The 16,960-nt window shown below is 48.3% G+C and overlaps 1 protein-coding gene across 6 annotated transcripts in view; it reads left to right on the top strand.

The window, feature by feature from the left end:
- The window catches only part of LOC106571171 (rho-associated protein kinase 2), a 77,676-nt gene that overhangs the window by 46,106 nt on the left and 14,610 nt on the right, over positions 1–16,960 (top strand). For all 6 annotated transcript variants that reach the window (XR_001320866.3, XM_045695595.2, XM_014143923.3 and 3 more), the window contains exons 11-23: positions 1,818–1,906; positions 2,012–2,060; positions 2,138–2,273; positions 3,124–3,215; positions 3,347–3,593; positions 5,807–5,913; positions 6,317–6,476; positions 6,892–7,052; positions 10,275–10,459; positions 12,590–12,659; positions 13,015–13,118; positions 14,239–14,425; positions 15,583–15,676. Coding sequence is in view for 5 of the 6 variants with exons in the window: in XM_045695595.2 (XP_045551551.2) it covers positions 1,818–1,906; positions 2,012–2,060; positions 2,138–2,273; positions 3,124–3,215; positions 3,347–3,593; positions 5,807–5,913; positions 6,317–6,476; positions 6,892–7,052; positions 10,275–10,459; positions 12,590–12,659; positions 13,015–13,118; positions 14,239–14,425; positions 15,583–15,676 (1,681 nt within the window). In the remaining variant the exon portion in view is untranslated. The remainder of the gene's footprint in view (positions 1–1,817; positions 1,907–2,011; positions 2,061–2,137; positions 2,274–3,123; positions 3,216–3,346; positions 3,594–5,806; positions 5,914–6,316; positions 6,477–6,891; positions 7,053–10,274; positions 10,460–12,589; positions 12,660–13,014; positions 13,119–14,238; positions 14,426–15,582; positions 15,677–16,960) is intronic.

Consider the following 16,960-nt stretch of genomic DNA (forward strand, 5'->3'; position numbering starts at 1 on the left):
CAGAGCTGTGTGATTACCAGACAGAACTGTCAGAACTCAGAGCTGTGTGGTTACCAGACAGAACTGTCAGAACTCAGAGCTGTGTGGTTACCAGACAGAACTGTCAGAACTCAGAGCTGTGTGGTTACCAGACAGAACTGTCAGAACTCTGAGCTGTGTGATTACAAGACAGTGGCGTCAGAACTCAGAGCTGTGTGGTTACCAGACAGAACTGTCAGAACTCTGAGCTGTGTGATTACAAGACAGTGGCGTCAGAACTCAGAGCTGTGTGATTACCAGACAGAACTGTCAGAACTCAGAGCTGTGTGATTACCAGACACAACAGTCAGAACTCAGAGCTGTGTGATTACCAGACAGAACTGTCAGAACTCAGAGCTGTGTGATTACCAGACACAACAGTCAGAACTCAGAGCTGTGTGATTACCAGACAGAACAGTCAGAACTCAGAGCTGTGTGATTACCAGACACAACAGTCAGAACTCAGAGCTGTGTGATTACCAGACACAACAGTCAGAACTCAGAACTGTGTGATTACCAGACAGAACTGTCAGAACTCAGAGCTGTGTGGTTACCAGACACAACAGTCAGAACTCAGAGCTGTGTGGTTACCAGACACAACAGTCAGAACTCAGAGCTGTGTGATTACCAGACACAACAGTCAGAACTCAGAGCTGTGTGGTTACCAGACAGAACTGTCAGAACTCAGAGCTGTGTGATTACCAGACAGAACAGTCAGAACTCAGAGCTGTGTGATTACCAGACACAACTGTCAGAACTCAGAGCTGTGTGATTACCAGACACAACAGTCAGAACTCAGAACTGTGTGATTACCAGACAGAACTGTCAGAACTCAGAGCTGTGTGATTACCAGACACAACAGTCAGAACTCAGAGCTGTGTGATTACCAGACAGAACTGTCAGAACTCAGAGCTGTGTGATTACCAGACACAACAGTCAGAACTCTGAGCTGTGTGATTACAAGACAGTGGCGTCAGAACTCAGAGCTGTGTGATTACCAGACAGAACTGTCAGAACTCAGAGCTGTGTGATTACCAGACACAACTGTCAGAACTCAGAGCTGTGTGATTACCAGACAGAACTGTCAGAACTCAGAGCTGTGTGATTACCAGACAGAACTGTCAGAACTCAGAGCTGTGTGATTACCAGACACAACAGTCAGAACTCAGAGCTGTGTGATTACCAGACAGAACTGTCAGAACTCAGAGCTGTGTGGTTACCAGACAGAACTGTCAGAACTCAGAGCTGTGTGATTACCAGACAGAACTGTCAGAACTCAGAGCTGTGTGGTTACCAGACAGAACTGTCAGAACTCAGAGCTGTGTGGTTACCAGACAGAACTGTCAGAACTCAGAGCTGTGTGGTTACCAGACAGAACTGTCAGAACTCTGAGCTGTGTGATTACAAGACAGTGGCGTCAGAACTCAGAGCTGTGTGGTTACCAGACAGAACTGTCAGAACTCTGAGCTGTGTGATTACAAGACAGTGGCGTCAGAACTCAGAACTGTGTGATTACCAGACAGAACTGTCAGAACTCAGAGCTGTGTGATTACCAGACACAACAGTCAGAACTCAGAGCTGTGTGATTACCAGACAGAACTGTCAGAACTCAGAGCTGTGTGATTACCAGACACAACAGTCAGAACTCAGAGCTGTGTGGTTACCAGACAGAACAGTCAGAACTCAGAGCTGTGTGGTTACCAGACACAACTGCCAGACATGTTGATACCTGAGTGTGCATCTGGTGAGCTCCATGTTAGCGTGCGTACCTGTTAACTCTCCTTCCCTGTCTTCTTCAGTCAGATCAGCTGCAGAAGAAGTTCCATTGTCTTGAGGAGCAGCTCAACCATGAGATGCAGGCCAAAGACCACCTGGAAAACAAATACAAGTAGGGCTCACCACAGAACACACACACACACACACTCTCTCACACACACACACACACACACACACACACACACACTCTTACTCCCACATGTTCCTCTCTCCCCAGGACTACCACTAGTCATCTAGAGAAGCTGGTCAAAGAACTGGAGGAAGAGGTGAGACTGGGTGATGTGCAGTATGTAGAGTTGGTCAGTAATGTTTTGGCACATCACACATGACCCTGTCCCTGTAGATGAGCAGCAGGCAGAGAGTGGAGTCTTCTCTGAGGCAGCTGGAGAGAGAGAGGGCCCTGCTGCAGTACCAGAGTGCAGAGAACCTCCGCAAGGTGGAGCTGGAGGCGGACAGGAAACGCAGCCTGGAGAACGACCGTAAGCCCACGCTGTGTGACGTGTACACATGGAACCATAGAAATAGAATCCCTTGAACAGATCTCCCCATTCAAGGGTTAGCAGGGTTTCCCAAACTCTGTCCTCGGGACTCGACGGAGGGCACGGTTTTTTTTTTTGCTCTAATGCTACACAGCTAATTCAAATGATCAAAGCTTGATGATTACTTGATTATTTTAATCAGTTGTGTAGTGCTAGTGCAAAAAAACAAAATGTGCACCCACTGAGGTCCCAAGGACAGAGTTTGGGAAAACTGGGTTAGAGGTTCCAAGCCTTTTCAATGGATGCTATGTCTATGTATGGAACATTATCTAATCATCTCAACATTATGTCAATGAAACAGTTGCTGAAACCCAAATCAACCCCCGGCCCCTACTGCCCGGCCCCTACTCTCCGGCCCCTACTCTCCGGCCCCTACTGCCCGGCCCCTACTGCCCGGCCCCTACTGCCCGGCCCCTACTCCCCGACCCCTACTGCCCAGCCACTCCTTTACATCTGAGAGGATTGGCTTGGTGGAAGCAACACCTCGACATCATTCTCCACCCAGCCAATCAGAAGGCAATGTGAATCTATTTACTATAATGCTTAGATCTGTCCAATCCTCTCAGATCTATAATGCCTAGGGTGTAAGGGCTAGGGGTTGATTTGGAATTCAGCAATTAAGTTAGGATTTTGTCCCTACACACACTCCAGTTACCTTTACAGGAAGAGTAGCGGCTGCCTCGGGGATCCATAATAAATCCTCCTGTCCATCTATGTCACCTGTACATGTTCACACTCTCCTAAACACAGATACACTGATTGATCTGTCCACCTGATTGTCCTTGTCTAGTGAACAGCCTGCGGGACCAGCTGGAAGAGCTGAAGAGGAGGAACCAGACCTCTCAGATGTCCAGTGACAAGAACATCCACCTGCAGAGACAGGTGAGGCGGAACAGTCCATCTCTCTACCTTCTCTGTCGCGCTCTCGCTCACTCCACACCAATTCTGCATTCCTGAATTGACTAAGAAAGATAAACTCCAACCACTCCACCACCACATGTCTTCCTTCTCAGCTGGATGAGGCGACAGCGGTGCTGGCAGAGGAGCAGGAGGCGGCAGGGCGACTGCGGAGGAGCCAGGTGGAGGCCCAGAAGCATGCCCAGGCCCTGGAGCTCAGCCTCAGGGAGATGGTGGACAAGTGCACCCAGCTGGAGAACGCCAAGATGGGCATAGAGCAGCAGCTGATGAGCCTTCAGGCCGACCTGGAGGCCGAGAGGAGGAACCACAGTCTGGGGACAGAGACTATAGTTGACCTGCAGGGTGAGTTTGCACGTTTTTAACCATTCCATTGGTTACATATTGACATGAGGGGCAGGGTTTGCACTTTAGGAACCATTTCATTAGTTATATTGTGCCAGGCAAGCTCATCCCCGCACAGCTAGGACCCAGGTCTGCCTGAGAGTACGTCACTCTTACAGAGACCCTGTGTTTTGGAAACTTTGGGACATTGGTCATTGCATCCATTCAGTTCAGACGGGACAGTTTGGAACAGGCAGGACATGTCTCATAGTTTTCCCTCTTTCAAAGTCTCCACTTGGGTGGAGTCAGGAGCAACAAGGAAAATAAACATTGACATATGTTATTTTTACACATTAAAGAAGGGAATGAGTGAATACAGGTAGATGATGTAATGTCTCCTAGAACTCTGTGTGAAGCCATGACTGAACCGGTGTGTGTTCTCCTTAGCTTGGTGCCCTCATAGATATCTCTACCTCTATACTAATATCTCTACCTCTATACTAATATCTCTACCTCTATACTAAGGTCTCTACCTCTATACTAATATCTCTACCTCTATACTAATATCTCTACCTCTATACTAAGGTCTCTACCTCTATACTAATATCTCTACCTCTATACTAAGGCCCCCCTCTCTACCCGTCTACCTACCCTACATATCTCTACCCTCTGGCCCCCCCCCCCCTACCTACCCGACTAGGCCTCCTCGTACCTCTACCCGTACTAATATCTCTACCTCTATACTAATATCTCTACCTCTATACTAATATCTCTACCTCTATACTAATATCTCTACCTCTATACTAAGGTCTCTACCTCTATACTAATATCTCTACCTCTGTACTAATATCTATACCTCTATACTAATATCTATACCTCTATACTAATATCTCTACCTCTATACTAATATCTCTACCTCTATACTAATATCTCTACCTCTATACTAATATCTCTACCTCTATACTAATATCTCTACCTCTATACTAATATCTCTACCTCTATACTAAGGTCTCTACCTCTGTACTAAGGTCTCTACCTCTGTACTAATGTCTCTACCTCTATACTAAGGTCTCTACCTCTGTACTAAGGTCTCTACCTCTGTACTAAGGTCTCTACCTCTGTACTAAGGTCTCTACCTCTGTACTAAGGTCTCTACCTCTGTACTAAGGTCTCTACCTCTGTACTAAGGTCTCTACCTCTGTACTAAGGTCTCTACCTCTGTACTAAGGTCTCTACCTCTGTACTAAGGTCTCTACCTCTGTACTAAGGTCTCTACCTCTGTACTAAGCTCTCTACCTCTGTACTAAGGCCTCTACCTCTGTACTAAGGCTCTCTACCTCTGTACTAAGCTCTCTACCTCTGTACTAAGCTCTCTACCTCTGTACTAAGCTCTCTACCTCTGTACTAAGGCCTCTACCTCTGTACTAAGCTCTCTACCTCTGTACTAAGCTCTCTACCTCTGTACTAAGCTCTCTACCTCTGTACTAAGCTCTCTACCTCTGTACTAAGGTCTCTACCTCTGTACTAAGGCCTCTACCTCTGTACTAAGCTCTCTACCTCTGTACTAAGCTCTCTACCTCTGTACTAATGTCTCTACCTCTGTACTAAGGCCTCTACCTCTGTACTAAGCTCTCTACCTCTGTACTAAGCTCTCTACCTCTGTACTAAGCTCTCTACCTCTGTACTAAGCTCTCTACCTCTGTACTAAGCTCTCTACCTCTGTACTAAGCTCTCTACCTCTGTACTAAGCTCTCTACCTCTGTACTAAGGCCTCTACCTCTGTACTAAGCTCTCTACCTCTGTACTAAGCTCTCTACCTCTGTACTAATGTCTCTACCTCTGTACTAAGGTCTCTACCTCTGTACTAAGGTCTCTACCTCTGTACTAAGGTCTCTACCTCTGTACTAAGGTCTCTACCTCTGTACTAAGGTCTCTACCTCTGTACTAAGGTCTCTACCTCTGTACTAAGCTCTCTACCTCTGTACTAAGCTCTCTACCTCTGTACTAAGGCCTCTACCTCTGTACTAAGGCCTCTACCTCTGTACTAAGGCCTCTACCTCTGTACTAAGGTCTCTACCTCTGTACTAAGGCCTCTACCTCTGTACTAAGGTCTCTACCTCTGTACTAATGTCTCTACCTCTGTACTAAGGCCTCTACCTCTTTTCCCCTTTCTTTTTGCCTTTCTATCTATTTTCCACACACTCTCATTCTCAATCTTATTTTCTCTCTGTCAGGACATATCCTGGGCCTGGAGGAGGAGGTGAAGCAGATGAAGGGTTTTCTCTCTGGAACACAGACAGAGAAGAGGCAGCTGCAGCAGAGACTCACTGACATGGAGAAGGTAAGAGGCCTGGGTGGTGTTCATTAGACACCAAATGGAAGAAAACGGACTAAAACAAGTGTTTGTTTTTTAAAATGTGCCATGATGAACACAACCCTCCACTCCACTGGTAAGACTTACTGTAGATGGCACTCGGGCTCCATGGGATTTTCCCAAGCCCAAATTGGCCTCTAGCCCCTCCCCCTTTCTTGTGGAGATCTGAGAGGATTGGATAGGTGTGAGCAACATGATAAAAATGTCCCTATCAGAGAGGGAGAAGTATCTTCTATTTCTTTAATCATCTCAAGTCCTCTCAGGTCTCACAGGGGCAGATGTCCCCTCTTTGTCCTGTGGATGTACACAGATTACAGCCACAAATAAACAAACACACAGCTGACCTTTGACCTCTGGTTGGGCCCATTAGGAGAAGAGCAACCAGGAGATTGACCTGACGTTCAAGCTCAAGTCGTTGCAACAGAGTTTTGACATAGAGGAGGCCGAGCACAAGGCCACCAAGACACGCCTTGCTGACAAGAACCAGGTCTATAAGTCCATTGAGGAGGCCAAGTCTGAGGCCCTGAAAGGTGAGAGGGAGGAAGAAAAAGGAGAGGTGATTTGGGGAAAGGGGGATACCTAGTCAGTTGTACAACAGAATGCCTTCAACTGAAATGTGTCTTCCACATTTAACCCCACCCCTCTGAATCAATGAGGTGTGGGGGGGCTGCTTTAATCGACATCCCTGTCTTTCGGCGCCCGGGGAACAGTGGGTTAACTGCCTTGCTCAGTGGCAGAATGACAGATTTTTACCTTGTCAGCTCGGGGATTCGATCCAGGAACCTGGGATGGATAGAAATGTAGCATATTAGAGAAAAATGTATGTGGGGAAAAAAGAGAGGTCAATAATGACAGTTTGGATAAAGGTGTTGGCTAATGGACCACATTATACAATTATCTATTATTCTAATAGTTATGGTAGCATTGTGTCCTTGTGTTTGTCAGGGATGGAGCGGACGCTGCAGGAGGAGCGGAGCTCCAAGCTGCAGCTGGAGTCCAGACTGCTGCAGCTGGAGAAGGAGCACTCCATGCTGGACTGTGACTACAAGCAGGCCCAACAAAAAGTGGATGAGCTGAACACGCACAAGGACAAACTCGCCGAGGAGGTGTGTGTTAGGGTTTGTGTATGTGTGTCTGGACAAGCCTGTGCATGTCTGTACATGCCGTGTGTGTGTGTGTGTGTGTGTGTGTGTGTGTGTGTGTGTGTGTGTAAGGAGTTGTGTGTGTGTGTGTGTGTGTGTGTGTAAGGAGTTGTGTGTGTGTGTGTGTGTGTGTAAGGAGTTGTGTGTGTGTAAGGAGTTGAATGTGTGAGAGAGTGTGTGTGTAAGGAGTTGAATGTGTGAGAGAGTGTGTGTGTAAGGAGTTGAATGTGTGAGAGAGTGTGTGTGTGTAAGGAGTTGAATGTGTGAGAGAGTGTGTGTGTGTAAGGAGTTGAATGTGTGAGAGAGTGTGTGTGTAAGGAGTTGAATGTGTGAGAGAGTGTGTGTGTAAGGAGTTGAATGTGTGAGAGTGTGTGTGTAAGGAGTTGAATGTGTGAGAGAGTGTGTGTGTGTGTGTGTGTAAGGAGTTGAATGTGTGAGAGAGTGTGTGTGTGTGTGTGTAAGGAGTTGAATGTGTGAGAGAGTGTGTGTGTGTGTGTGTGTGTAAGGAGTTGAATGTGTGAGAGAGAGTGTGTGTGTGTGTGTGTGTGTGTGTGTAAGGAGTTGAATGTGTGAGAGAGTGTGTGTGTGTGTGTGTAAGGAGTTGAATGTGTGAGAGAGTGTGTGTGTGTGTGTGTAAGGAGTTGAATGTGTGAGAGAGTGTGTGTGTGTGTGTGTGTAAGGAGTTGAATGTGTGAGAGTGTGTGTGTGTAAGGAGTTGAGTGTGTGTGTAAGGAGTTGAATGTGTGAGAGAGTGTGTGTGTGTGTGTGTGTGTAAGGAGTTGAATGTGTGAGAGAGTGTGTGTGTGTGTGTAAGGAGTTGAATGTGTGAGAGAGTGTGTGTGTGTGTGTGTGTAAGGAGTTGAATGTGTGAGAGAGTGTGTGTGTGTGTGTGTAAGGAGTTGAATGTGTGAGAGAGTGTGTGTGTGTGTGTGTAAGGAGTTGAATGTGTGAGAGAGTGTGTGTGTGTGTGTGTGTGTAAGGAGTTGAATGTGTGAGAGAGTGTGTGTGTGTGTGTGTAAGGAGTTGAATGTGTGAGAGAGTGTGTGTGTGTGTGTGTGTAAGGAGTTGAATGTGTGAGAGAGTGTGTGTGTGTGTGTGTGTGTGTAAGGAGTTGAATGTGTGAGAGAGTGTGTGTGTGTGTGTGTGTGTGTAAGGAGTTGAATGTGTGAGAGAGTGTGTGTGTGTGTAAGGAGTTGAATGTGTGAGAGAGTGTGTGTGTGTGTAAGGAGTTGAATGTGTGAGAGAGTGTGTGTGAAGGAGTTGAATGTGTGAGAGAGTGTGTGTGTGTGTGTAAGGAGTTGAATGTGTGAGAGAGTGTGTGTGTGTGTGTAAGGAGTTGAATGTGTGAGAGAGTGGGTGTGTGTGTGTGTGTGTGTGTAGGAGTTGAATGTGTGAGAGAGTGTGTGTGTGTGTGTAAGGAGTTGAATGTGTGAGAGAGTGTGTGTTAGGGTTTGTGTAAGGAGTTGAATGTGTGAGAGTGTGTGTGTGTAAGGAGTTGAATGTGTGAGAGAGTGTGTGTGTAAGGAGTTGAATGTGTGAGAGAGTGTGTGTGTGTGTGTGTGTAAGGAGTTGAATGTGTGAGAGAGTGTGTGTGTGTGTGTAAGGAGTTGAATGTGTGAGAGAGTGTGTGTGTGTGTAAGGAGTTGAATGTGTGAGAGAGTGTGTGGGTGTGTGTAAGGAGTTGAATGTGTGAGAGAGTGTGTGTGTAAGGAGTTGAATGTGTGAGAGAGTGTGTGTGTAAGGAGTTGAATGTGTGAGAGAGTGTGTGTGTAAGGAGTTGAATGTGTGAGAGAGTGTGTGTGTAAGGAGTTGAATGTGTGAGAGAGTGTGTGTGTAAGGAGTTGAATGTGTGAGAGAGTGTGTGTGTAAGGAGTTGAATGTGTGAGAGAGTGTGTGTGTGTGTGTAAGGAGTTGAATGTGTGAGAGAGTGTGTGTGTGTGTGTGTGTGTAAGGAGTTGAATGTGTGAGAGAGTGTGTGTGTGTGTGTGTAAGGAGTTGAATGTGTGAGAGAGTGTGTGTGTAAGGAGTTGAATGTGTGAGAGAGTGTGTGTGTAAGGAGTTGAATGTGTGAGAGAGTGTGTGTGTAAGGAGTTGAATGTGTGAGAGAGTGTGTGTGTAAGGAGTTGAATGTGTGAGAGAGTGTGTGTGTAAGGAGTTGAATGTGTGAGAGAGTGTGTGTGTGTGTAAGGAGTTGAATGTGTGAGAGAGTGTGTGTGTAAGGAGTTGAATGTGTGAGAGAGTGTGTGTGTAAGGAGTTGAATGTGTGAGAGAGTGTGTGTGTAAGGAGTTGAATGTGTGAGAGAGTGTGTGTGTGTAAGGAGTTGAATGTGTGAGAGAGTGTGTGTGTAAGGAGTTGAATGTGTGAGAGAGTGTGTAAGGAGTTGAATGTGTGAGAGAGTGTGTGTGTAAGGAGTTGAATGTGTGAGAGAGTGTGTGTGTAAGGAGTTGAATGTGTGAGAGAGTGTGTAAGGAGTTGAATGTGTGAGAGAGTGTGTGTGTGTGAAGGAGTTGAATGTGTGAGAGAGTGTGTAAAGATTTGTGTTTCGTGGAGACTTCTCTCTGTTTCATCAGCTGCAAAGATCCAGGAACCAGCCAAAATAAAGGAAACAGCAACATAGTGTCTTAATAGGGCGTTGGGCCACTATGAGCCAGAACAGCTTCAATGCACTCTGGCATAGATTCTACAAGTGTCTGGAACTCTATTGGAGGGATGCTCCATTCTTCCACAAGAAAATCCACCATTTGGTGTTTTGCTGTTGGTGGTGGAAAACGCTGTCTCAGCCGCCGAATCTCCCATAAGTGTTCTATTTGGTTGAGATCTGGCCACAGGCGACAATGGCATATGGTTTACATCGTTTTCGTGCTCATCAAACCATTCGGTGACCACTCGTGCCCTGTGGATGGGGGCATTGTCATTCTATGGGGGTATAGCCATAGCAGCCAAAATAATGGCCTGCCCAGCATTTCTATACATGACCCTAAGCATGATGGGATGTTAATTGCTTAATGAACTCGGGAACCTCACCTGTGTGGAAGCACCTGCTTTCAATATACTTTGTATCCCTCATTTACTTCTTTTGGCAGTTAGCTGTAGGTCTTGGTGCTGTCTTTACCCTGACTAACCTCACCATCTTGCTCTCTTTCGCTCTCTCCCTCTTTATCTCCCCTCCTTCCTTCCACCTCTAGGTGAAGAACCTGAGCCTGGGCATGGAGCAGGAGGAGCAGAAGCGCAGGCTGAGCAAGAACGACCTGAAGGCCCAGACCCAGCAGGTGACCGCCCTGCGTTCCTCAGAGAAGCAGCTGAAGCAGGAGCTCAACCACCTGCTAGACATGAAGCAGAGCCTGGAGAAACAGAACCAGGAGCTACGCAGGTAGAGGGACACACACACACACACACCTGCTAGACATGAAGCAGAGCCTGGAGAAACAGAACCAGGAGCTACGCAGGTAGAGGGACACACACACACACACACACACACACCTGCTAGACATGAAGCAGAGCCTGGAGAAACAGAACCAGGAGCTACGCAGGTAGAGGGACACACACACACACACACACACACACACACACACCTGCTAGACATGAAGCAGAGCCTGGAGAAACAGAACCAGGAGCTACGCAGGTAGAGGGACACACACACACACACACCTGCTAGACATGAAGCAGAGCCTGGAGAAACAGAACCAGGAGCTACGCAGGTAGAGGGACACACACACACACACACACACACACCTGCTAGACATGAAGCAGAGCCTGGAGAAACAGAACCAGGAACTACGCAGGTAGAGGGACACACACACACACACACACACACACACACACACCTGCTAGACATGAAGCAGAGCCTGGAGAAACAGAACCAGGAGCTACGCAGGTAGAGGGACACACACACACACACACCTGCTAGACATGAAGCAGAGCCTGGAGAAACAGAACCAGGAGCTACGCAGGTAGAGGGACACACACACACACACACCTGCTAGACATGAAGCAGAGCCTGGAGAAACAGAACCAGGAGCTACGCAGGTAGAGGGACACACACACACACACACACACACACCTGCTAGACATGAAGCAGAGCCTGGAGAAACAGAACCAGGAGCTACGCAGGTAGAGGGACACACACACACACACACACACACACCTGCTAGACATGAAGCAGAGCCTGGAGAAACAGAACCAGGAGCTACGCAGGTAGAGGGACACACACACACACACACACACACACACACACCTGCTAGACATGAAGCAGAGCCTGGAGAAACAGAACCAGGAGCTACGCAGGTAGAGGGACACACACACACACACACCTGCTAGACATGAAGCAGAGCCTGGAGAAACAGAACCAGGAGCTACGCAGGTAGAGGGACACACACACACACACACACACACACCTGCTAGACATGAAGCAGAGCCTGGAGAAACAGAACCAGGAACTACGCAGGTAGAGGGACACACACACACACACACACACACACACACACACCTGCTAGACATGAAGCAGAGCCTGGAGAAACAGAACCAGGAGCTACGCAGGTAGAGGGACACACACACACACACACCTGCTAGACATGAAGCAGAGCCTGGAGAAACAGAACCAGGAGCTACGCAGGTAGAGGGACACACACACACACACACACACACACCTGCTAGACATGAAGCAGAGCCTGGAGAAACAGAACCAGGAGCTACGCAGGTAGAGGGACACACACACACACACACACACACACACACACACCTGCTAGACATGAAGCAGAGCCTGGAGAAACAGAACCAGGAGCTACGCAGGTAGAGGGACACACACACACACACACCTGCTAGACATGAAGCAGAGCCTGGAGAAACAGAACCAGGAGCTACGCAGGTAGAGGGACACACACACACACACACACACACACCTGCTAGACATGAAGCAGAGCCTGGAGAAACAGAACCAGGAACTACGCAGGTAGAGGGACACACACACACACACACACACACACACACACACCTGCTAGACATGAAGCAGAGCCTGGAGAAACAGAACCAGGAGCTACGCAGGTAGAGGGACACACACACACACACACCTGCTAGACATGAAGCAGAGCCTGGAGAAACAGAACCAGGAGCTACGCAGGTAGAGGGACACACACACACACACACACACACACCTGCTAGACATGAAGCAGAGCCTGGAGAAACAGAACCAGGAGCTACGCAGGTAGAGGGACACACACACACACACACCTGCTAGACATGAAGCAGAGCCTGGAGAAACAGAACCAGGAGCTACGCAGGTAGAGGGACACACACACACACACACACACACACACACACGCGCGCGCACAGTGCGGCTGGCTTGGACATGAGTGTGTGAGAGAGAGGATGTGATGACCAATGGATGTTAGATATCATGTCTGCCTTTCCCATACCCTAAGTGGTGGGAGGTGTGTGTCACTTGTTTCAGATTGACATGTGATTTGACATGGCAGTGATTGACAGTGATTTTGCCCAATCACAGGGAGAGACAGGAGGCTGAAGGACAGCTGAAGGAGTTGAAGGACCAGCTGGAGGCGGAGCAGTATTTCACGGTACTGTTGATTTCTCGACACTCCCAACGTGTGGAAAGTCTGGGTCGCAAAATTCTTGCAATTTTCCCAAAATTCCCAGGTTTTCCAGAAATCCTGGTTGGAATACTCCTGGGTATTTTGGGAAAGTGACTGGAATTTTGCACCCCCTAAGAAAGACTATTAGCTCTTTTCTGTCTATTCATTCTGCTTACCAGTGTAGTGTTTTGTCCCAAATGGCACGCTATCCCCTATGTAGCGCACTACTTTTGGCCAGATCCCTATGGACCCTGGTCAAAAGTAGTGCACTACATATGGAATATGGTGCCATTTGGGATGTCTCATAGTTGTTGTGTGTTGACCGTTTCCTCTGTGCCAGACCCTGTACAAGACCCAGAACCGGGAGCTGAAGGAGGAGTGTGACGAGAGGAACAAGCTGTATAAGGACATTCAGCAGAGACTGGAGGAGTACCAGGAGGAGAGGTACTGGAACATTAGTTCCAACCAGGAACTGTTCCTTGACACTAAGGTTGCAACATTCTGGTAACTTTTCCCAAAATTCCCATGTTTTCCAGAAATCTTCCAGTAATCTTACAACCAGGATTTCTGGAAAACCTGGGAACTTTGGGGAAAGTTAACAGAATTTTGCAACCCTACCTGACACTATTTGTTCACACTACTGAGCCAAGCCAAACTGAGCCCAGATGTACTGTGCTGGCCTGGTTACGCATCTACTGTAGGTGCTGGGCCGGACCATTTTGAAAGGAAAATATCATTTTGACCCTCTGAGCACCTCTAACAAACTGTTGGAGATTAGAGTCATGAGCACACTTAGTCTCTCTCGGACTGTCTGTCCCTGAAAGATGATCTGTAGCCTAACCTCAACATGCTTTCCACCCTTAGCACTCAGTCAATTGCGAGATGATAGCCTGACAATACTGCAGGTAACATGATCAGAGTGTACCTAACCTCCAGTCTACAGGTGATGTGCCATCAATCACCATATCACCAACACAATAAGCTTTGAGCATCTGACAAAATGACGCAAGATTTTAGTTCTGAGTTAACCGAGATTAACACGCACTGTAAAGCCACACAGACAGACTTTTAACGTGTAGACTCCTGTAACAACAAGCCCGTAGGACTATGGGTAAGTGTTTCATAGAAATGGCTATGGAGCTCATTGATTGGCCTGAACATAACATTTACTGACTTTGAGAGATGAATGTTGGCCTTGGTCGTGTGAATGCCCTGACAAACATGACACTAATGTTATCTGTTCCTCTTTCCCCTATTGTAGTGGAAAATCTCACACACTGATTTTCCTGGTATTACGGGATTTCCTTTCCGGCCTTCCAGTGACTGCTCTGCCATACAGTACTGGACTAGATTAGGTTTCATTCACTTTATTTTCCCATACAGTAGTGTGAGAATTTCCCCACATTCCTAATTTCCAGGGGTCTCTACTTCCCTACCCAGGGATTCTCTGATGGCTGTAACAGTACTGGGCACAGATTTGGTCTCGTTAACATTTCCCAGGTTATAGTGTCCAATTCCCCAATGTTCCCACATTCCCTGACATTCTGGATCTTCTTTCCCTCAGGGATTCCCTGGCGGCCCAGCTGGAGGTGAGCCTGACCAAGACGGACTCGGAGCAGCTGGCGCGCTCCATCGCCGAAGAGCAGTACTCCGACCTGGAGAAGGAGAAGATCATGAAGGAGCTGGAGGTGAAGGACATGATGGCCAGACACAGGCAGGAGCTAGGAGACAAGGAGGCTACCATTGGCTCGGTGAGAGGGGGGAGATGGAGAGGGGGGCAGAGAGAGAGGGAAGGAGTGGGAGAGAGGGAAGGAGTGGGAGGGGGAGGAGGGAGAGGAGACATGATGGCCCAACACAGGCAGGAGCTAGTAGACAACAGGGAGGGGATAGAGAGAGACAGAGGGAGGAAGAGAGACTGACAGAGCGAGGGAGGAAGAGAGACTGACAGAGCGAGGGAGGACGAGAGGGAGGAAGAGAGCGATACAGTGAAACTGAGACCTGAATTCAATCAATCAGTTAAGAATATTGTCAAAGAGAGGGTTTCTGAAGCTAGGTTTCACTAGCTAGGTTTCCATCCAATAGCCAACTGTCTTTCATGCAAATATTCTAGAATCCGCATAAAAATATGCATTTTCCTTCCAGAGATGTTTCCATCAAATTAAAAATAACTTCCATGTACCAAATAAAAAATAGAATTTAAATCTGTTTCCATCGCATTTTCAATTCTGCTGATGGTTTTGTCACAAAAGATTTTGCGTTATATAGCGAATGTGCCCACTCTGGTCTTGGCACATGCAGCTCACAGCTACAGTGCTGGTATAGCCTACATGATGAGACTATTATAGACAAAATAGCAAGATTACATTTTATTTGTCAAACAGCAGCCAATCATCGATCATCATGTCACCAGAATAAGACCCTGGATATTTATTGGAAAGGAGCATGAAGCTCATCTCCTTGCACTTTCACCCCCCTGTGAAGTTCATTATAACTTATTTCATCTGTAGCATAATAAACTGCATGGTTTCCTGACGAGTCGCAGTGGGAGGACCCCACACCACGTCATCGCGTTAGTCCAACTTTACTTTGATATGTTGTTATATCAACATTTGCCCATAAAGGCGTTTCCACCGCCATTTCTCGCATTACTAATTTTATAGACACAAAAAGTTCCCACTTTGTCTTGTGTATTTAGATTTTGCTGACATTTGGAAAGTTTACCGGAAAATGTGCTTTTTCCATCAGGCTTGTTGTGACTTTTCTATCCGGCATGTACTTTACTCGCATTAAAAGACCCCCCCCACACACACACACACACACACACACACACACACACACACACACACACACACACACACAGTACTTGGAGTGTCTGTAACGCCGACTTGTCCTCTGCTGCCTCCTACAGCTGGAGGAGTCCAACCGCACCCTGACAGTGGACGTGGCCAACCTGGCCAATGAGAAGGAGGAGCTCAATAACCAACTGAAGGAGATGCAGCAACGTGAGTCGCCCCTCCTCTCATTGTCTAGAGCCCTCGCCCCTCCTCTCATTGTCTAGAGCCCTCGCCCCTCCTCTCATTGTCTAGAGCCCTCGCCCCTCCTCTCATTGTCTTGAGCCCTCGCCCCTCCTCTCATTGTCTAGAGCCCTCGCCCCTCCTCTCATTGTCTAGAGCCCTCGCCCCTCCTCTCATTGTCTTGAGCCCTCGCCCCTCCTCTCATTGTCTAGAGCCCTCGCCCCTCCTCTCATTGTCTAGAGCCCTCGCCCCTCCTCTCATTGTCTAGAGCCCTCGCCCCTCCTCTCATTGTCTAGAGCCCTCGCCCCTCCTCTCATTGTCTAGAGCCCTCGCCCCTCCTCTCATTGTCTTGAGCCCTCGCCCCTCCTCTCATTGTCTTGAGCCCTCGCCCCTCCTCTCATTGTCTAGAGCCCTCGCCCCTCCTCTCATTGTCTTGAGCCCTCGCCCCTCCTCTCATTGTCTAGAGCCCTCGCCCCTCCTCTCATTGTCTAGAGCCCTCGCCCCTCCTCTCATTGTCTAGAGCCCTCGCCCCTCCTCTCATTGTCTAGAGCCCTCGCCCCTCCTCTCATTGTCTAGAGCCCTCGCCCCTCCTCTCATTGTCTAGAGCCCTCGCCCCTCCTCTCATTGTCTAGAGCCCTCGCCCCTCCTCTCATTGTCTAGAGCCCTCGCCCCTCCTCTCATTGTCTAGAGCCCTCGCCCCTCCTCTCATTGTCTAGAGCCCTCGCCCCTCCTCTCATTGTCTAGAGCCCTCGCCCCTCCTCTCATTGTCTAGAGCCCTCGCCCCTCCTCTCATTGTCTAGAGCCCTCGCCCCTCCTCTCATTGTCTAGAGCCCTCGCCCCTCCTCTCATTGTCTAGAGCCCTCGCCCCTCCTCTCATTGTCTAGAGCCCTCGCCCCTCCTCTCATTGTCTTGAGCCCTCGCCCCTCCTCTCATTGTCTAGAGCCCTCGCCCCTCCTCTCATTGTCTAGAGCCCTCGCCCCTCCTCTCATTGTCTAGAGCCCTCGCCCCGTGTGCTCTGAGCCCCGGTTCTCAGTGGCCAGAATGTAACAGAGATGTTATGAGAATGTTTGGTATTGGTTTGGTGATGCTGTGTGTTGTCCAAAACGTTCCAGGGGTGTTGTGAGAATGTTTGGTGATGCTGTGTGTTGTCCAAAACGTTCCAGGGGTGTTGTGAGAATGTTTGGTATTGGTTTGGTGATGCTGTGTGTTGTCCAAAACGTTCCAGGGGTGTTGTGAGAATGTTTGGTATTGGTTTGGTGATGCTGTGTGTTG

The sequence above is a fragment of the Salmo salar genome, chromosome 15 (genome assembly GCF_965601325.2).
Source record: "Salmo salar chromosome 15, fSalSal1, whole genome shotgun sequence".
NCBI lineage: Eukaryota > Metazoa > Chordata > Actinopteri > Salmoniformes > Salmonidae > Salmo > Salmo salar.